The following is a 22,216-nucleotide window of genomic DNA, read 5'->3' as shown; positions in this document are numbered from 1 at the left end:
TTGAGTTTGCAAGTTGATAGACAAAAGTAGAGGCTACCTCTTGTCATAACAGACCTACAATAATGGAAAAAGGCACATATGAAATCCACCAGGAACCTCCGGAGGGGGATGGAGAGTGTGGAGTAATGAATGAATGAAGACCAACAACAAAGATGGAACCTTATGGTAAGACATAACTTCTTTATCTGATGTTGTTAATCTTCGGTCATTCCTTACTAATGGGACAGATTTCCCAGCTACCTGTATCTCTGGGAGACCCTCATGGAAGGTCATTCCTGAGCACCATGGAACCAAAAGAAGCTCTTCCTCTGGAGGCCAAATCCAATTTGTAATGAAGGATAAAAGTATGGGGTTTGGCCCAAGTCACAGCTGAGCAAATGTCATTGAGGAAACCCTAGCATGGAAAGCTGCTGAAGTTGCCATAGACCTTGTAGAATGAGCTTTCACTTTGTGAGGTAAGGTGATGTTGTTCTTGTTGTAGATGAAGGTAGTGAAATTTCTCAACCATGATGCCAATGTAACTTTAGATACAGGACGACCTAGTCTCGGTCCAGAAAGGGCCAGAAATAGTTGGTCTGATTTACGGGTAGATTTTGTACTGTCCAAATAAAACTGGATTTGTCTGTGAACATCTAGGGAGTGGAGGCAATACTCCTCATTGTTAGAATGAGTAGGAAAAAATACTGGGAGGTCAATAGACTGGTTGATAGACCGCTCTGACACTACTTTTGGCAAAAAGGAAGAATTAGTTCTCGGTGAGAATCTATCCTTATGGAAAATAAGGTAGGGACGTTTGATGCATAAGGCTTGAAGTTCTGACAGACGTCTGGCTGATGTGATTCCAGCCAGAAAAAATGTTTTCCAAGAGAGGTACTTTAAATCACATGAAGATGCAGGTTCAAAGAGGGGAGCTGTTAGGGCTTGTAGAACCAAGGCAAAATCCCAAAGTTTTACTGGTTCTCTAAAGGGAGGTTTTAGGTGAAAAATGCCCTTCAAGAAAGTCTTATGGAGTCTGTGTGACATGAGTGAAGAGTACTGGATGCCAGTGTGGAAATTAGAAATGGCAGCTAAATGAACATGAATAGTAGAGGCTGATACCCCAAGATTGAAAAAGGTCTGATAAGTAAACTAATACCACTGAAAATGGGGCTGACAAGGGATCCAATTGTTTGTTCGCTGCCCATAATGTAAATTTTTCCCATTTGCTGAGATGGATTAGCCTGGTGGATGATTTATGAGATGCAATAAGAATATTGCGCACCGGGGAGGAGAGGCTATCCTGCCTGGCAATCATTGGAAGTGGAGAAACCAAACATGAGGTTTGTTAGACTGGGGTGAGTCGGACCCTGCGGATGGGAGATCAACATTGGAGTTGGACTGAGAATCCATGGTTGATCTAGCAGGTGAGGCCAGAGGAAGGGGAACCAAACTTGTCGAGGCCAATATGGAGCAATGAGGAACACTTTGCTCTTCAACTGCCGTGCTTTCTTCAAAAATTGGGAGATGAGGGGTAGAGGAGGAAAAGCATAAAGCAGTCCCAAGGGCCAGGCATGGACTAGAGCATCACTCAGTGACTGTCCCCAAGGGGGGATCAGAGCAAAGTAGTTGCTGCACTTGTAGTTCATTGTGGAGGTGAATAGATCGCAGCAAGGCTGGCCCCAGCAGTTGAAAATTTTGGCCGCTATCACAGGATTGAGGGACCACTTGCAAGGTTGTAGAATGCACCTACTCAGTTTGTCTGCTATCACGTTGAAACTCCCGGAAATGTGCATTGCAATAAGAAAGCGGTTGGAAGCTATCACCCATTGCGATATTCTCAAGGCCTCTTGGCATAATGGGTAATATCTGGTGCCCCCCTTGCTTGTTGATGTACCAGACTACTGACATGTTGTCTGATTAGATTGCAATAGTCCCTGATGGAAGGATCGAGTGGAATGTTTGCAATGCTAATAGCACTGCCTTCAGATCCAGGACATTGATATGCAAATGAGCCTCTGTCTCCAACTAGGTGCCTTGGACTGAGTTTCCTTGACATAGCCCCTCCCGCCACTCCATCAGGGAGGCATTTGTGATCACCGTGGCTTTTGGCTGATGGGGGCTGAAGGGGCGAGACTATTGTTAAGGATTTTGAGACGTCCACCAGAGCAAATCTTGCTTGCATCTCTGAGTTACACTTACCTGAAAAGACAAAGGATGTTGTAGAGGATACCACTGAGTGAGAAGTAGCCACTGAAGAAGTCTCATGTGGAACCTGGCCAGAAGAACAATGGTGATCAAGGCTGCCATCGACCCCAAGAGTTGGAGTATAGACTGAGCAGAAGATTTGTGGTGACAGATTAGCAGTTGAACCTGTTGTCTTATTCTTTGAAGTCTGTGATCCAGAAGAGATGCTGTGCAATTCCACATGTCCAACAGAACTCCGATGAATTCTAAAGACTGTGCTGGAGTCGTGTTGGACTTCTCACAGTTTATAGTGATTCCCAGGCACTGAGCTGTGAGAAGAGTGTAGTCTAGGGCTTCTTCCAGTAGACGCTTGGTGGGGGCGGTAAGGCGCCAGTCATCTAGGTATGGAAACACCTGGAATCCTTGAAGTCACAGGTGAGCAATAACCACTGCCATGCATTTGGTGAACACTCTGGGGGCTGTAGAGAGACTGAAGGGCAGTGCTCAAAATTGGTAGTGACTGGCTATTATGCAGAAGTGGAGGTATCTTCTTGAGCGCTTGTCCACTTATATATGGTAATAAGCATCTTGAAGACCTACAGAGCACATCCAATCTTCTTCCAGAAGAGGAAGGATAGACTGAACCATGACCATCCAGAATTTCTCTGTTTTTACAAATTTGTTAGTGTGCTGAGATCCAGAATTGGTCTCCAGTCTCCTGTCTTTTTTGGCACTAAAAAGAACCTTGAGTAAAAACCAGATCCTATCTGGTCTGGGGGACTGTTTGGATGACTCTTTTTTGTAGCAGCTTTTGGATTTCTTGTGCTGCTGCTTCCCTTTGACTGGGTGGGACGTCGGATAAGTCTCTGGATGAAGTGGGACAGAGATGGAAGAGAATGTGGTAGCCTCTGGATATTATTTGTTGTACCCAAGAATCAGTGGTTATAGTTCGCCAGGCAGTGGGGTAAAAGGAAAAATGACCCCCGACTGTTTCAAGAGGTGAACAGTTGGGCAATGCTTCAGGAGTGCTGGTAGGGTTGTCCAGAGAAAAAATCTCTGGAACCCCAGTTTTGCAGACCTCCCCTACCTCAAAAGTGGTGTCTTCCATTAGAGTTTCCCCCTGTGCCCCTAGGTGAGAACTCGGCATGTGCATCACGGAAAGAGCCCTGTGATTTTCTGTGGCATATCTTCCCTGCTCCTCTGATTTCTGGAGTAGAATCATTGAGGGGTGGAGTGTTGGACACAAATGGCAGACAGGGTCTTACCATCTTATTCGTACCTTGCCAGCATATCTTTAACCTTAGGGCCAAACAATGAAGCGGCCTCTATAGGGGCTTTCATAAAGGAAACCTTAAATGAGTCCGCAAAGTCACAAAGACGCATACAGGGATGATGTCTCGTGACTATGCCTGCGCCTACCACTCTAGCCGCTCCTTCTGTTGCATGTGAAATGAGGCACATGGAAGAATTGGATATCAATTCCAGGGTCGCTATCTGAGAAGCTACATTGTCACGCACCTCATCAGAAACAGCTCCTGCCAAGGTTTCAGAAAGTCGGTTGATAAGGTCCCTCTGGGGCCTCGTAAAGTGTGCCAAGTAGTTCAAGGACCTTACAGCGAAGGTCAATGAAGCAAACACATGCTTCCTGAGTCTGTCCATCACTCAAGACTCCTTGTTGGGTGGATGGACAATCTGACTCTCTTCTGCCAAGTCTTTTTTGGCTGCAGCCTCCACCACCATGGCATCTACTGGAAGACCTTTGGACCAATGAGGATGTTCAGCAGGGGGAGATAAAATCTTGTCAGGCCTCTGAGGTATAGCTTCCAAGGTGTCAGGAGCCTTCCATGCACGCTGGACGATGAGCTGGACAAGCTCATCAGCCGGTGGGGTAACCCAGGAGGTAGGGGGTCAGGCACGAAAGGCCTACAGGAATATGGATTCCTCTGAGAAAGGGTTGGAGGACTTCCAGTCACCCCTCTGTCTTAGGATCTCAAGGATGTCACCAAAGGACACCTCATCAAACATCAGATCATCCATCTTGCAATGCTTGCTGAATTTCTGAACTGAAGCCTATGTAGCTGCTTCCAGAATGGACCTTCCACCTATCCAAAATGTCCAAGAGTTGGCAACTGCCCTAGTAAAATTAGTCTTGACATGCTTGGTAGGAGTTTTGCCAGGGTTAGAATTGCAGAACTGACTGGATAGGGAGAGCCATTTGGAGATAGATTGCTTAGAAACTGTCTGCCCCCTTTTCTTTCCATTAAAGATGCATACCATTGCTTACTCTTCCTGAACTCTTTACTTTTGTCCAAATAATACCTCAACTGTCTATGGACATCCATGCAATGAAGAATACTCTCCCCCTTATTTTGTGGGTTTTGGGAGATGTCAGGGAGATGGATATTTCATTAGGAGTAAATTCAGAAACTACTTTTGGTATAGAGGAAGGACTGGGTCTAAGCCCCACTCTGCCGTTGTGAAAAAAAAAAAACAGGAAGGATTGACTTGACATCAGGAGATGTAATTCAAATACCTATCTATCAGAAGTTAAAGCTATTAGCAAGGCAGTATTCCAGATTAGAAATTTTAGAGAAGACATGTTTGCAGGTTTGACAGGAGATTGAGTTAACTTTTCCATACAAAATGTAAATCCCAGGTTGGAACCACTTTCTTTCTTAGTGGTCTAACCTTGAAATAAAGATGATGATGGGGGGGGGGGGGCAGTGGCAAACAGGATGTTATCACTGAAATGTGTACTTTTATTGAAGTCTACATCAATCCAGAGCTGAACAATTCACACAGCTACTGGAAAACCAGAGTGCCCCCACTAGAAATGGACCATGCCCTCTATTCTGGCAGCAAAGAGAAGATTGTTTCCATTTGGATAGATAATATTTCCTAGTATGTACCAGGCTTTCTTGCCTCTTTCAATACCTGCTCCACATCGTCAGAAAAATAAAAAGTAAAAATTAAAAATAAAAGCATATCATCCACATAGTTAGATTTAGATTTTGGACATTTGGATAAATCAGAGATCCCATGCGTGTGTGAGCAATCATATTCTGTGAAAAAGATAATAGTGAATGCCCTTGTCCATTTGCATGTAAAAGGAAAGACAGTGCTGTCTGGGCCAAAAAAGGAGTCAACAATAACATCTTTGGTAAGTTGTTCCTGATATTGTGACGACTTTTGGAAATGGGATGAAAGGGATAAAGAAACATCCCTGTTCAGGAGACTGAAAAATCATCTGACTTCCAGGCATCTTTGCAAAGTGTCCTGGAGTAGAATTGTTTTAGTTGTCTGTTGCAGGGAAAAAAAACATCTATTTGGAGGATCCCCACTGATGCACTATCTGTAGGAACACTTCCCAACATACCATCCCTAATGACAGGCTGCCCTGGATCTTCTCAAGAAGTTGTCTACCATATTCTGTCCTAAAGGAATGTAAGTTGTGATGCACTTCTATCCCCCAAGTAACCATAACCAGTCTGTAAGGGGATATGATCTTGTTCTGCCTTATTTGATTATGCACCATATTTAATTGGTGTTGTCTGTCATCACTAAAAGAGAACATGGAGACCAAATTGGATTCATAGCTTTTAGGGCATTTATAATAGCCATCTTTCTTTAAGGTTGATGCACATTCCCAATACACTGACCCCCCCCCCCCGAGACTCTGATCCCTGAACAAAGTCTGAAGCATCTGTGACCATTGTCTGAGGGGGGAATGGGAAAAAAGAAGCTGACCCGCTATGTTGGATAGGACGTGTCTGGTCCACCAAATGGGTTCTTTCTTTACAAAATGTGAGTACTGGACTTGGGGAAGCTACAGGGTGAGAATGGTGAGTCCAAACAAATTTGAGGAACCACTAGATCTTTCTCATGTTAAGTCTGGAACAAGGGATCATAAGGATGGAAGAGACTATGAAAACAAGAACTCTTAGATATTCCCTGGCAGACATTTTCTGCTGAGAAATATTAAGGAAGTGCTAATGCTATGTCTAAAAGACACCCCATAAAAACTACTCTTACAGGTGGAAGCAGGAATGATGTTTTTAGATTCAGACCAAAGAGTAAAATGGTCACACAGACAAAACAATTAGTAAAAACTGCAACAAAAATCTAGCCAAGCTAGAGTTTCCATTGTGTGATAAATTAAACCTTGTGTAATAGAGGCCATGGGATATATGCAAATGACCCCTTAAGAACATCAAGTGTTTCAGCTATATGGATATTGAATGTATCCATCATGACTTACAAAGCAAAAGTAAAAAGTCATTGACATTCAGAACCCATCTAGCTGAAACACTTGAAATCCTTAAGAGATCATTTGCATATATCCCATGGGCCTCTATTACAGGAGGTTTAAGGTATCACACAGTGAAAACTCTAGCTTGTCTAGGTTTTTCTTGCAGTTTTTTAGATTCAGGGTAAAATCATGATTGTGAAAAAGATTCACTGCAAACCAAAAAGCTGATAAGTTTCGTGACTGTTTGAGGTTGAGATCAGGCAGTTGTCCATCTATGGAAAGATGTGTATGCCTTAAAGTCTCCAATAAGTTATTACTGGAGTGAGGTATTTGGTAAAGGCTATTGGAGCAGTAGAAAATCCAAAGGACAAAAAAGCAAATTGATAATGCAATCCCAAGACAAATAATCTTAAAAAAGTTCCATGTTTCTTGTGAAAAAGAAAAACGCAAATATATTTCTTAAAAAAACTGAAATAAACCCCCTAAAGCAGACATGTCCAACCCACGGCCCTCAGAGTTCTTCCATGAGGCCCACGACCTTTAAATGTAACTTCACTGTAAAAGTACTTTTTTCATTTGAATTTCGTGCCAGTGACCTGTAACCACAACTTGCGCATGTGCCAAAGCACCCTTCCCATTTTGTGTGTTTGCGCTGAAGAGGATACAGATGCCAAATGAGAGCGTCAGCTGCTTTCCTTATTGGGCTAAAATGAATTGTTGTCAGCATCTGACTGTGCTGCAGATTAATAAGCATATTTCTTCATCTGTGTGCAGAGCATATTTCTTTGTAGCAGCACTGGAGTTGTAGTTGGTTGTATGTTGTTAACAACTACGATTTTTGCAACTAGTTTAGCTGATGTATAATAAAGCCCGTGGGTCTGTAAGTAACTTAAGCTGCAGCAAGTGATGGTGCCTTGATTAACTGAATGGTTTAGATGTGCATCTGTCCAGCGTTTTTGGGTAGGGGTGAGCTATTTTTACACTCCTCCTGATGACACTTGTTCCCTGTTCTGCACATTCATTTCCTTTATTGTTGTTTCCATTGTAGTCACAAAATTTTCTCACTTTATTTTTGTGTTATCATCATCATTATTCTTGGCCTTTGGTGTAAAAATGTGTGATTGTATATCTGTCTGGGGGTTAGGTCATTAAATAACACCTGCCATTACAGTTTTATTCCCAAAAGTGCATATCAGAACAGATCCCCATATATCCCCCTCTGTTTAAGTAAAAAATGTCAATACTTTGTTTCTCAGAAAGTGGTTGTTTGGGTTTTTTTTCTAACTGTAGAAATAAGAGGTTGTAACTCAGATATGGTATGCCAACACCAGTGGTGTGAAACCATATTAATTTTTGTGGGGAGTGGAACAGCATACAGTTTGTAGTTTTTAATCCCATATGGGAGGATTGACATTACTTGACTGTTAGTATATCATTGCTGCTAGGGACTGTAGTTAACCAAGATATGTTATTTGCACTCTTGTCTTACTTTATTCCCTCCAGTGTGTGAAATGAATATTGAATAGAAGATAAAATCAATGACAGACTCCCCAGTCTAATGGCCATTAGGATTTATGTCCCTACTGTTTCTGTATGATGTATGCAAGTAGCTTGTTTTGATGGAGGAAAAGTGGAGAACTCTGTAGTTAAGATTTTTGCCACATTTCTAAAAGCAGAGATTCTGGTTTAATTGGGTCCTCCATGAGCTTGCTTAGATAAACTCACTTCTCCAAGGTTCAAGACTGTCTGAGTATAAACAGAGTAATAAAGAAGTGAAATACTGCCTACCCTTCAAATGGTTTAGCAGTGTGAAAGAGAGGCAGACTCTGGGAACAGGTATGCCCACGATATCCAAAACTTAATTTTTCTTTAAAAAGGTGCACTTTACATTGCTACATGAAAGCATGCTGCTAGTTCCAGTTCAGGTATAAGTGTATGTGTTTTACTGAAGTTTGTGGAGATTTTCTTTTTTTAGAAATACATTTAAAGTGTATTGGGACAAATCAGAAATATTAGATATTTAATTTTGCAGAATATAATATTGAATAGATAAATCCTAACAAATTGATTTGTGTGTAGACATCAGTTTAGAAAACTTTCTGCCTTGAATATGTGGATATTTGTTCTGCCAGTTTTGTAAAGGGAACATCATTTATTTTAATTAAAAGTTTTTGATGCAGTTAACATCATGTCTAGGTGCACAATAGTGATCTGATTTAATACTAGTGTGTGTGTGTGTGTGTGTGTGTGTGTGTGTGTGTGTGTGTGTGTGTGTGTGTGTATGCCCCAGTTATATATACCTGGTGGTTAGTGTTATTCAGGCTCAAACCCTATACCTTAGGTACAAGGAACAAGAGCTGGAATCCTCTACCCATACCACCACTTGGTATTCTAGGAGTTGAGTGAGGATTTTACAAGGAGCTGAGAGCTTCAGGGGAAGAGAAGTTTAGTGCTGCTTATGCCAAGTCTGCTTGCACTGTTAGTAGCACAACAGGTAGTATACTTGCCTTTTGATGTAGAAGGCTGTGGGTTTTACTCTCACAATATGCAGATGGATCGCTGATACTGTACTGTGTTGTACTTTAAAGCGAGTGGATGCTGCAGTTTTGTGAATGTCCTCCTCTGGAGGAGTTACCTAGTAACTATGAACCTGTTATCAGTTTGCCATCCATTCTCTATTGCAATATCACTAGCTTATCATTTCTGTAATATAACATAAACAATTTGTTCTTCAAGGGCAACAGGCACTTTATTTGTAGATGAAATTATGAAATATAAAGTTGTTTGCTGTTAGCGACCTCTTCATTAGTTACAGATCCCTTTAATGTGGAATTATTATGACTTTACTCAGAGATTTTGCATATTTACTGATATTGGTGGAGTGTAATGACAGAAGTTTGAGTGGCCTTTTCTGGTTGAAATTTTCTGAAACTGGTAGTTTTGTCATTATTGGTTCATATGTTTTGTTTCATTGCTTACTAGAAGACTGTTCAAAACTACAAATTTAAAACACATTCTAACAAGTGGTGCTGTATTATACAAGGAATATAATTTAATACACTCAGTAAGGCAAATCAAAGAATGCATACATATATGTATGTTCCTAAAAATGTGTGCAAGGAGGCTGTGATTTGAAAACAACCCAAATGTAAACATAATCCTCTACTGGCCAGATGCATTTCTTTGAATGTGTGTTTTAATGCTGTTTTTTCCAGTTATGTTTCTTGACTGCAAAAAAAATTAATGAAGCATAATTTACTCTTACATATTTTGATGGAGCACAGGGATGTACTGCAGGCTTATGGGACCTAAAGGACATAGGCTTCCAGTACAGGTGACTCTGAGAAGCAGCAGTAACTGTGGGTGCAGTTTTGGGTGTAATGTCAGTATTTTGACAACACGGTTGAGATAATCTATGAGGATACCTAGGAACTTTAGCAGGTTTTTTCCTACCTCAGTATATGTTAGACTACTGTTATGGTGCTGTAGTTATATACAGTTTTCATAGAGTTGTTTATTTTTTTAAATACAGACCAGATGGTGCAATAGTTATGGTCTTTGCCTCCCATGCATAAGGTACAAGGTTTGATCCTGCCCTCCAGCCAATGCCTCAGTTTGCATGTTCTTACTGTGTCTTTGTGATTACCCATCTGAGCAGACTGTGTTCTTGTCCAAGTCCCTCATGACTGATTGCATGCTTAGAATATTGTTATTAATGTGATAATTTGTGGGGATCACATTCTTCAAAGAGGATGATAATGCATTTCTCGGCATTTAGCTTGAGGTCATGTTTCTGGCACCAGTCATTTGTTTGGGAGAAACCCTCTTGTAGCTTATTTAGAATTGTTTTATTAAGTCAGTAATGTGAATTATTTACTTTATTGTAAATTTGTTGGCTTATATTTGTAGATTATAGCATTGTAGAACTGCTCATTTTAAGTAGTTGGACTGCTGGAGTGGTTTTTCCAAGTGAGAATTGGTAGTGCTGTAATGAATAACTAACATGAAAATGGTATTGTGTGCCATTTTTTTCTCTGCAAGTGAATGAGTTTCCTTGGGTAGCATGCAAAGTAAATAGTGTTTAACTTGATGGTAGGGCTGTGATTAGGTTGTTGAAAGCTACCATCCTTGTACCAGTAACAGACTGTTGCTTACCTGTTTATTTCTTAAAAAAAAAAAAAAAAAAAATTAACTAAGATGTTAGTCAACTGTTAGATTAAGAATTAGAATTAGAATTAGAATGAGAATTAGAATTTTAAGGCAAATATTAGGCATTTATTACATTTATTCATTGTTTAAATGCACCTGCAGTACAGCCAGGAGGTTGCCTTTGGTCGCCCGTGGCAGCAAAAGAGTTAACTATATGATATATTTTATATGCGGCCCCAAGATAATTTCTGTTCACTCAATGTGGCCCCATCAAGCTAAAAGGTTGGACAACCCTGCCCTAAAGCCTTCCTTGCTTGTATCTTCGTGATAAAGATAAAATATATATATATATATATATAAGTGAAATGAACTACAAAAAGGAACACTGCAAAAAGAAAAACAACAAGCATATGCCCTTAATGATAAAAATAAACTAAATCTAAACACTTCCGTAATAAAATAATAAATCTACAAAACTATTCTTCTTATAAAAATCTTTTAATCCATAGAAAACGTTAATGTACATGGTAGATGAGTGCTGCTAACTGTAATTACATTTTGAATTATCACAAGTATTTAAAACATAAGCCCCGAGAGAAATGAATCAAGATATACAGTGTAAGAATACCATTGGTCATAACTACCTAAACATACTCCAGGATAGATAGATAAATTTAAAGCTTATGTTTGGAGGTCTGAATGGAATAAAAGGCCAATAAAATGACAGAAAAAAAAATCATGTTGATCGTGGAAGATAAGCCAAGTCTGTATCTAAATTAATTCAATCAAAAGGATTTTTTATCCAGTCTAATACAATACCCAAATATGATAATTAAACTGTATACAACAATGTTAACACTAAAACCAAAATTGAGTCAAATATCATATGAACAAAGTTTTAGAACACTAGCAATAGAAACAGCCTCTTTTATTCCCAGGTAATTATAAGACTTAAGTCTTATCTGTCAAACTAATTCTTTAAACTTCAGTAACTCCTACCATGGACCTTTTACATGTTTTTTTTTCAATTATATTCACCCCAAAAAAAGAAATAATGTATGTTTTTTAATATGTTTGAACAAAGCATTATTTGCATTCTTCCATTTAATGTCATAAAGGTGCTCATAAATACATTATTTAAATCTCCTCTCTGTCTTGTCAATGTAAAAACATGCACAATGTTGATATTGGCTAGAGAGACTAAACTCATAGAATTTCAAGTGCAGTAAAAATAAGTCATTATAGTAAAACTGTTATTATACCATGATCCCCCCAAAACGTGCACGCTGATTGGCCAGCGTGCCCGTTGTAAATCGAGTTATACTAATGGAAAAGGTCCGTCGCCGGACTTTTTCCATTAGTATAACTCGTTTTTTTAAAACACTGTCTCGCTATGTTAAATGGGTTTAACATAGCGAGACAGCTTTAAAATAAGCAACAGAGATCTCCGTTGCTTATTTTAAAGCTGTGTCGCTATGTTAAACCCATTTAACATAGCGAACAGTGTTTAAAAAGCAACGGAGAAAGCAAGATCTCTGTTGCTTTTTAGTGTTTGCTATGTTAAATGAGTTTAACATGGCGAGACAGTTTTAAAATAAGCAACGGACATCTCCGTTGCTTATTTTAAAACTGTCTCGCTATGTTAAACTCATTTAACATAGCGAAACACTAAAAAAAAAGCAACGGAGATCTTGCTTTCTCCGTTGCTTTTGCCCACAGCTCTGATGTACTGTGCAGGCACGCAGTACATCAGAACTGCCGCGGATGCCAGACATCTGCAGAAGGGCAGTAAACAGGCATTATACTATGCCATTATTTAAGAAAAGTAACAGTTTCTTTTCTTAAATAATGTCATGGTATAATAGCAATAACCCACTTCTGGGTGTGGGTAATGCTAAATTTACCCACGGTTGGCTTTGTTTGGTCCCTCGGGCTTCGCTCTCGGGACCAAACCACGCCAACCGTGGGTAAATTTAGCATTACCCACACCCAGGCATGGGTTATTGCTATAATAATCACTGCATCTGTTTTTAAAATAAACTTACATTGTGAATAAAGTCCACCTTTAAAATACCCCTCATTTTACTATGGTGACCGCAATGGAAAAATGGAAAAAGTCCCCTTTTTCCTAAAAATGTATTAATAGTTATTCCTCTCCTAAAAACACTAGTGTTTGCTCCCTATTTTGCCAGTTACACAGCCATAACTAGAAAGAAATCTTCCTATATCTGTCCAAAATACCTATGATTTCACTGTGGTCAATGCTAAAAGTCATAACTAAAGAATCAGTGTAGGTTGTGGCACTGTCGTCCAAACTGTTGGCATTCAAATTATTGTTCAGTCTACTATTGTGAGCCAACATAAGTGGACAGTAAGTCCCTTCAACCCATTTTGCAACCACCTCTCTACGTATCTCAAATATCATGTCACTGGGATATCCCTTTGCTAGAAACATATTAAATAAATTGTCGCATTCAGTTAGAAATACAGTGTACTCCCTCTTATCTGGTCTCACTGGGACTAGCTCTCAGGCTGGATAAACAAATATGAAATAGCATTTATAGGTTGTAACCACCTACCCCTCCAACAGATTTTAAATATTGCTCTTATAGACTTAGAAAGTTGCTAGAATAACAGCATTTGTCTTAGCATGCATTTTCTGAAGGACATATCTGGCATGGCTTAGTGGCAAATCACTTTGTCTATGGTGTGCAGTGTCCTGAGTTTGAGCCTTGTAGAGGCTGTTTATTTGAAGGCTGGGAGGTTGGCATAATGGTTAAGGTGTTTACCTTGCAGACACAAGGTGCAGGGTTTGATTCTCACATGGGGAAACTGGTTAGGCTTAAAATAGCCCAAAAGACAATTAGCCTGGTACTAACCTATGACAGAGGACATTTGAAACTCAAATGTATGGCCTTACTATTTATTAATATTATATTTGAGAAACTTGTGATTTGCCAGTATACCAAACATTTTATGAGGAAGGCAGTCTAATCATATAGGGTAAAAATCTAGATATTCTATGAAAATCTTGATAGCGGAGAGAAGCAGTATCTCACTAAAGTGTCAAGACAACCAGCACAGTAGCAGGCACTCACTCACATTCATTTCACAGTACCATGCACTCATTCACATACATTTCACTCACAATCACACACGCACGCATGCACACACACACACACACACACACACACACACACACACACACACACACACACACACACACACACACACACACACACACACACACACACACACACACACACACACACACACACATAGAGAGCAGCATCATTTTACAGGCAATTTTAAACCTGCTAACTGCACCTGCTGCTGAGCCGACCGAATGATGATCAAGTTGGTTGAGGGCAATGGACCACAAGGGTGGCAGAGATAAATAAGAAACTTAAAGAAATAGAATGTAGCTATGGTACAAGAAGAGAGGCAAGACACCTTTTAAATTTAAAGTTTTAAACTTGGTTAGCCTGCTACCTGTAAAGAAAAAAAAGTGCCAGTAGTGACTTAAGTAAAGGAATGTGCACCCACAACCCTACAAAAATGGAAGGAGCCAACAAACCAGCATGCACATTGTAGTAACTTGGAAGGAGGAGGTAAACAGATGCATAGGTTGTCTGTTGCTATGGCAGAAATGTAATGGCCAGTTAAAGTGGAGTCTGGTTAAGGTGAGACCGGTTAAGAGGGAGTCTACTGTAAGTAAAATTCGGATACCATCCTCACCAAACACACAAAGTGTCCCTTAGTAATCCTTCTCTTTTGATGGAAAGGCTTGATGAGAAGGATGCCACCTTGTATAGAAAAGGATAGAATTTCAACAGATGGGTTTCCTATATATACTGGTGACAAACTTCTTCCACATATAATCCTTACTGATTTCCATATCTAAATAGTTAATTCATTCCATTCCCTACAACATAGGTGAATATCAAAAAAGATGTAGTAGAATTGATATAAATTCCTTAATTTCACTAACTGGTTCTCTCCAAACAATAAAAATATCATCCAAAAAATATGTATAGATAACCCAGGAAAGTTGGCAATCATGATTAAAAATGAACTTCTTTTCCCATTGATTCATGATAATGTTGGCAAGCGCAATGGTGCATGCAGTCCCCATGGCTACACCCTTATATTGTAAAAAATATATTTCCCCTCAAAAAAAAAAGGTAGTTGTTCTTTAAGGCTAATTCCATCAGTGATGCAAAGTACATTAATTTTATTCAGTGTAAAAGGGGTTGACTCTGTTAAAAATTCCTGGAACCACTCAAGACCAAGTTCGTAGGGAATAACATTAAATAAATTAATAACACCTATAGTAAGAAAACATAGGTTGTGAGAATAAACCACCCTGTTTAGTGTTAACATTGTTGCATACAACTTAATTACTGTATTAGATTGCATTTTATAAATATTTCAGAGTTCTTTAGGTTTTCTGTTATTACTATTTGTTCATTGAATGTGATACCATGTTGGTTATTTTAGGCTATATGAAGTATTCAAGTTTTGGTTGGATGAATTCTTACATATGACATTAACGTTTGACTTTTAAATGCTTGGCTTGTAATTTATTTTTATTTTTATTCTGATGAAATCTTTAGCTACATATGGATGAAAGTGCTCAATCTTTTGAATTTATTAGATTTCTTAAAGTTTTTAATTTCACTCAGTGCTGTGTGCTGGTTTGGTGGTAGATTGGTCCATTCCAACTGTTTGAGTGTGATGTGTTGCTATGTGCAAGAAAATGCAAGCTTTACACACCTTACTGTGAGCATAATGAAAACTGTTCAGCTGCTTGTGTAATTTTTTTAGCTATTTGCTCTTGCAAATTCTTTTAGGTGGAAAACATATTTAGGACACTTAAACTTGTATGAAAGAATGCCATTATAACTAGACATCTAACTCTTGTTATGGTCTTTGTTAAAAGCTATTTCAGAAAATATATTTATATAACCTCTAATTTGCTCACCAATACAAAGTCTATGCCAGTCCTTACTAAGCAAGGCATAAACTATAGAATGATAACTGTATATTTATTTATACAATATAGTTTATCCTTGGTTTGCACTGAACATGCCTACCCTGTCCCCACCATTGCTAACAACAGAGGCTACAGCATTATTCCTTAAGGCAAGAACTGTCAGCTTCCTATATAAATTGTTTATGGTTATACACATGATATTTAAATATATTCTTCCTGAGATCCAATTGTTCCCCCATCTTTACTGGTATTACTATCGAAACTTGCAAATGACCTTTAGAAATATTAGGAACCAATTTACTAGGATGACTAGTGGATGATTACATAGAAAACTACACATCTACAAACAAGAAAAAAACTGTTCCTTATTAGAACCAGACCACTCAAGGAAAGGATAATCAAGAAAGTGAATATAAAGTCGTTAAGCAAAAATGTGCCAAGGGAGGGTCTGCTCATAAAGGGAGATACATAAGTTATATTGTTAGTGAATGACCATTGGGGGAATCTTACAATCAGTATATATTTGCCATACATTTCACATTTGCTGAATCATGATTCTTTCATTTGTTCAACTCCAGGTATATCAAATGTCAAGAGGTTTGTGCCTTTGTTTTAGAATAGATGATTTTTTTTAACAGCAATATTTTACACTTTCCTTTTTTCTGATTTTCTTGGACAGTTTTACAGCCACTGACTTGGATGGCATTCTTGATATCCTAAACATAGTTTGCCATATACTTATAAGCTTGTCATCTTAAACCTTAGAAAACCAGTTATTCAGTATTGCTAATATATATTTCAGGCGCTTTTCTTTTTCCTCTCTGTGTTGCAGCCCTTTCTAATAGTGTACTGTTACCATGGAGCAGCATACTGCAGCTGCTTATTTATCTTCGATGACTACTATAAAATCAGTAGTAGCATTCAGTGAAAATTCAATACCTCTAACATTGTATATGGCCACATCTGCAGTTACATTAAAATATATGTGGTATGTACAGTTTCTCAGTACAATTATTAAACTCTGCAGAGAATTAAAAAAAAATGTTTTAAAAGTTTTATAGGCCCTTCCAAAAAACTATTAAAAAGCAATGCTACTTCAATTAAAAAGAAGGATTACCTTGCTCATATACATTTTTGCAGTTTTCCAGCTTCGGTCTTTTGGTATTCTACCATGAGGAGACAAGAGTACCAAAACAGCAGCAGTAACATTGGTAACTAGAGCCGGTGGATTTGGGAATGTCTTTAGTTCTGTAAGATTTAACTGAAATGATAAAAAACACATTTTGTGACTAAACACTGCAGAATTCATACATATTCTGTTACTGTCAATTCAGTCTGACAGTTTAAGATAGTGAGTGGACTCGTACCCTGTTCAAGGTGTTCAGAGCAGCATGTGCAGCAAATAATGCAGGCTGCGCTTTAGCAAGGTCTTCCTCTGATTCTCTCTGTTGTTTTGTAACTTCAGCCTGGATTGCAGCAACCTTTGAACAAATGCAGCACAAGTTAGTAAAGCACTCTGAAAACTATTGCCATTTCAGTTCCATTTATATGCTTAGCAAACACGTCGAAAGTTCTTACTCTTTCCCATTGATTTTGCACTCATTATAGTTGTAATGAAAAATACTATCCAATAATCCACAGTGTTCATGCCCTGTCTTCATCTGCATTTTGAGAATCATGTCTGGTGAAAACTTAGTTAGAACCAAGTTGCTTAGTGGCAAGCATACAAGCAGTACATTATTCTCTTCAGCTGAATTCTCTGCTAGCCCCTAGAATTGCTTTTCATTAAATTTTATCTTTCAAATCAATGCCAGCTCACAATACACTGCCAACTCAATACTGACTCTGTGATTAATGCAGTAATATTAAAATGAGAAATATTCTATTTTTCTAGAAATCAAGCGAATAACTTGTATAAGCATAGAAACATTCTTTACTTTTTGGTTCACCAGCACCTATAATAAGACAATAACCACTAGATGTCCACTGGTACTTCAGGGATTACTCAAAACAGTGTGGTTGGCCTACAAGGAACAAGATCACATTGGTAAAGAACAGTTTAAGTGTGTAAATCCCAGTGGTGGCCACAGATGACAGCTGGATTTTGCTATATTGTTAATTTAGAACCTCAATAGACTATATGAAGAGAGACATGGTCAAGCTCTCTGAGTATGTATCCCAGGCAGGTATGTCCCTAGACTTGAGCAGCATACTACTCTCACCTAGAATTATACCACAGTATAAACAAAAAATTATTGATTTCGATAAGTGGCTTAGTTTTTGGTATCATTCCAAGGGGATCCAGTTCTTGTCTGCCTGGGAATCCATGGTCAGCAAACTTTGCTGCTTTGCCAGAGACGGTTTGCACCTGACACCCTTAGGCTTTCAGCTGCTGGCAAAGCCTCTTGTCTCTTCCATAGTGCCTATTTTAGGCAAGGTCTTGAAAACATTACCAAAAACAAATTAACCAATCAGAAAAAAATAATGGTCATGCTGCTAAATGCTAGGAGTTTAAACCAAAAGCTGATCTCCCTGGAAGCACTTCTATCACTAGAAGATGTAGATGTTTGTGCAGTCACAGAAACCTGGTTTAAGGCCTTAGAGTGTACCCCAGCCCTTCAAGGCTGCAATGCCTTCCACACCTTTAGGCCACAAAATGAATGTGTGAAAAACCAAAGGAGGTGGTGTTTCAATCTATATTAGAGATAAATTCACCTGGACATCTCCATGGAGTTACTCCAGGTCCAGGTTACAGTGGGTAAGACCCCCATTCAAGTTCTAGCCAGTTATAGATCCCCCTCTATGGGTCACAACACCATGAAGCCTACTTAACTAAACTGAAGACAATCCAAACTTTACTGAACACACTGGTTATTGGGGATTTCAATTATCCCACCATCAACTGGGAAACCTACTGTAGCCCAAACATCCTTGACTTTGCCCTGGAGCAAATTGTCCATACCCCGACAAGAGGAACAAACATTCTAGAACTGGTCCTCACCGACATGTCAAACAGGTCCACAGCTGCAGCTGCTGCACCCTCATTAGTTAAAACTGACCACAAATCAGTCAGCTTCGAACTGACACTAACAACAGAACTCACAAAAGGTGAAATCAGACTAAAAAACTTTACCAAGGCAAACTATACCATCCTAGGTGAAGGTATAAATGCATTCCAAGCCCCACCCCAAGCTGAAAGTGGTAACTATGCCAAAGCTTACACTAAAGCCCTGTACAGTCACTTACATAAATGTATAAACTCAGCTGTACCAGATAGAATCAAAGCCAGAACCCCAAGTAAAATCAAGCTGCCATTGTGGACTTCCAGCATCAACAAACTCTACAATAAATGCAAAAAGTTGCTGTCCAAGAAAACAAAGACAATGACTCAACAATGGAAAAGCACCCTCCTCAACCTTGACAGGCAAATAAGACAACTTGTCAAATCCTCCAAGAGCTCCTTTGAGAGAAACCTAGCAAGTACTGCCAAGGACAACCATAATGCCTTTTACAGCTATATACGTAACCTAAAGGGTAGGACCCAAGCATGTGCAGAACTGGTGGCCAACAGTATCACACACAGTAACCCATAGAGATAGCTTACCTGCTAGTAGACATATTTGGTGAAAAATTGACTGCCTTATCCTCTCCTAACTTACAATAAACACTCCCCCAAGTGCCCCCCCCATACCTTACGGGTCTATATTGCAACATTGAATGCTTAAAACAGTGAACAATGTTACATCGACACATTTTCAGTGAAAGCTGAAAATGTCGAATCCGAAGAACAGCGATTTCTTTCCTAGGGAAAGAAATCTCTGTTCCAACCCCCGCAAAAAAAAAAAAAAAACACATTACACCCTTCCAAACACATACCCAATCCTAATTATACCCCCCAAAAACCAGTAAACAACTAAATACACATATGCACATAACCCGAACATACATTTAACGGAAAAAAAAACAGTAAACATTTTAAACCATATGCACTTACCTTAACCCGTACCCTAACCTAAGGTCAGTAACTCTCGCACATTTACATAAACAGCTCCAAATACATACACACTTACCTTAACCCTAATTCTACCCTCCCCAAAACAAAAGTAAACAACTGAAAACGCATACACACGTAACTCAACCATACATTTAACACAAAATATAAAACAGTAAACACTTTCATACATATGCACTTACCTTAACCTGCACCCTAACCCTAAGGTCAGTAACTGTTGCACAATCACGCTCGGGAGCTATACCAGACAAGGGACCACACTACACTTCAGAACACGGCAAAACAACAAAGCGGTCAAGTGACTTCTTTCCCAGGGAAAGAATTTGCTGAACAGCTGCTTCGCTGTTTTGCCTGTTCCCTCTACATGTGTTGACGAAAACGCATTCGACATAATGCATTTTCGTTGTACTCATAGGAATCCCACCTTACACATCTGAAGAGCAGATCTTTAAAGCCCTGTCCAAGGTAAAGAACATGGCCTCTATGGGACCAGATTACATGCCAGGCTGTTTTCCAAGCAGGCTAAAACATGAACTGGCAATACCACTAAGTATCCCTTTCAATCATAGCCTAACCACAGGCTTTGTTCCTGCATAATGGAGAACAGCTACAGTCATTCCCCTCCACAAAGTTGGCCTAGCAACAGACCCAGAGAATTATAGACTCATAAGCCTGACCAGCCTCATCTATAAGGCCATGGGATGTATCATTATGGACCTCATGAATAAAGACATAGGTGACCTCCAAACCCTGGATCTTACCCAATTCGGCTTCATCAAGGGCAGATTCCTGCCCATTAAATCTGGTGGATTTCATTGAAAGTGTGACCAAGGCTATTGATGAAGGTAAATATGTGCACACAGCATACCTTGACTTGGCAAAGGATTTTGACACAATCCCACACTCAGGCATTACCGATAAACTAGCAAACTGAATGTAAATCCCTTTGTTGTAAGATGGGTTGCCAACTGGCTCACAAACCAGACACACACTATCAAAGTTGGTGACACCATATCAACCAGCAGACCTGTTACCAGCCTGGGGCCACAGGGGTCAGTGCTGGGCCCCCCCACTGTCTGGTATATACTTCTCAGAAGATCAGGTCAAAACTAAAGTTTTGTGGTTGACCAGGTTTGCAGACAATTGCAAATTAGGTGCAATCATTGAATCCCCAAATGATGTCAGTATACTCCAGGATAGTCTCACACAGACCAACAACTGATGTATTAGTCATGGTCTCAAACTGAATGCAAAGAAATGCATCATCCTTCCCTTCAGCACAAACAATTTCCCTTCACACATGTCTGCCACTGTAAGGAAAGCTTTCCACGTAGCTCACTTGATTAGTAAAGGCATTACTTCGAGAGCAAAAAAAGTTATAACTCCCCTATACACGGCACTTATCTGGCCCATATTTGAGTATAATACCCCATTTGATATGTACCATAATAAGCGCCTACAGCAGTTAGAGTGACCTCAGAGGTTTCTAACAAAGAAGATCAAGAGCCTCCAGCATGTGCCTTACACAGGCCGACTAAAATCCCTGTCACTATTCTCCGTATCATATAGAATTCTTAGGGAAGACTTAAGCCTGGCATACAGAGCGACCTAAGACCCAAACCTAATGACCTTACTGCATATCCATAAATCAAATGGGTCTAGGGTCACCCATTCCAGGGATTTAAATATGGCCTGCAACTTAAATAGGACATGCTGGAGGTACAGATTTATCTCCCAGTGACTGCCACGTCTTTGGAATAGTCTACCAATTCATGTGAAACACAGCATGTCTATGACACTGTTCAAGAGGAACCTGGATGAGTGGCTGGGGCACCGTAAATTCTTTCTGGGGAGAGCTCCCACAACCCTCCTGGACATGGGCAGTCATCACTAAACACAATCTTGGGTTGAAACGGCTAGGCTTAAAATGACCTCTGGGTAGATAGCCTAGTAATTTTCTATGATCCCATGATCCTATGAATAGAGAATGTTGGAAATATGGTCAAGGTAATAACTTTCTGCAAGGGTGTCATCTGTTTAATTACTAGCCAACAGCTGAAGATCCAGACATAAAAAAATTCTGAGCATGATGGCCTAGATAGAAGAAAAGGTAAAACAGAAATATGTGCTTTAAAATACATTTTGATCTATCTCAGTGATAGTGGGCCTTTATACTCTCATTAATTTATGCTTTGTCCACATTTCTTGTGCTATGAAGTTGAGTAGTGTTATACATACACAGATGCAGATACATATACATTTGCATATACATATACGCATGCGTATACATATACATAAACACACACAGCACATATATCCTCTAGGTTAACTCAAAACACATTTCCTTGTATTTAAAAAGCACAGCATAAATCTTCTCAAAATGAAACTGCCTGTACATAAAGTAGTGAAACAAACAGAGAACTCACTATCTCTGAGGTAGATCAAAATGTATTTTAAAGCACATATTTTAGTTTTCTTAGATATATATATATATATATATATATAAAATATATATAAAATATATATATATATATATATATATATATATACACACACACACACACACACACACACACACACACACATATATATATATATATATATATATGTGTGTGTGTATATATATATATATATATATATATGTATC

General features: G+C 39.2%; 1 protein-coding gene across 1 annotated transcript in view; it reads right to left on the bottom strand.

The window, feature by feature from the left end:
- The window catches only part of LOC122805262 (dynein axonemal heavy chain 11-like), a 4,596,980-nt gene that overhangs the window by 1,362,687 nt on the left and 3,212,077 nt on the right, over nt 1–22,216 (bottom strand). The window contains exons 55-56 of the mRNA XM_044075350.1: nt 16,925–17,038; nt 16,675–16,818 (exon numbers count right to left, since the gene is read on the bottom strand). Coding sequence (XP_043931285.1) covers nt 16,675–16,818; nt 16,925–17,038 — 258 coding nt within the window. The remainder of the gene's footprint in view (nt 1–16,674; nt 16,819–16,924; nt 17,039–22,216) is intronic.

The sequence above is a fragment of the Protopterus annectens genome, chromosome 6.part1, assembly GCF_019279795.1.
Source record: "Protopterus annectens isolate FY-2018-M chromosome 6.part1, PAN1.0, whole genome shotgun sequence".
Lineage (NCBI taxonomy): Eukaryota > Metazoa > Chordata > Ceratodontiformes > Protopteridae > Protopterus > Protopterus annectens.
The sequence above is the reverse complement of the archived record's forward strand: the minus strand, read 5'-3'. Positions and strand labels throughout refer to the sequence as shown.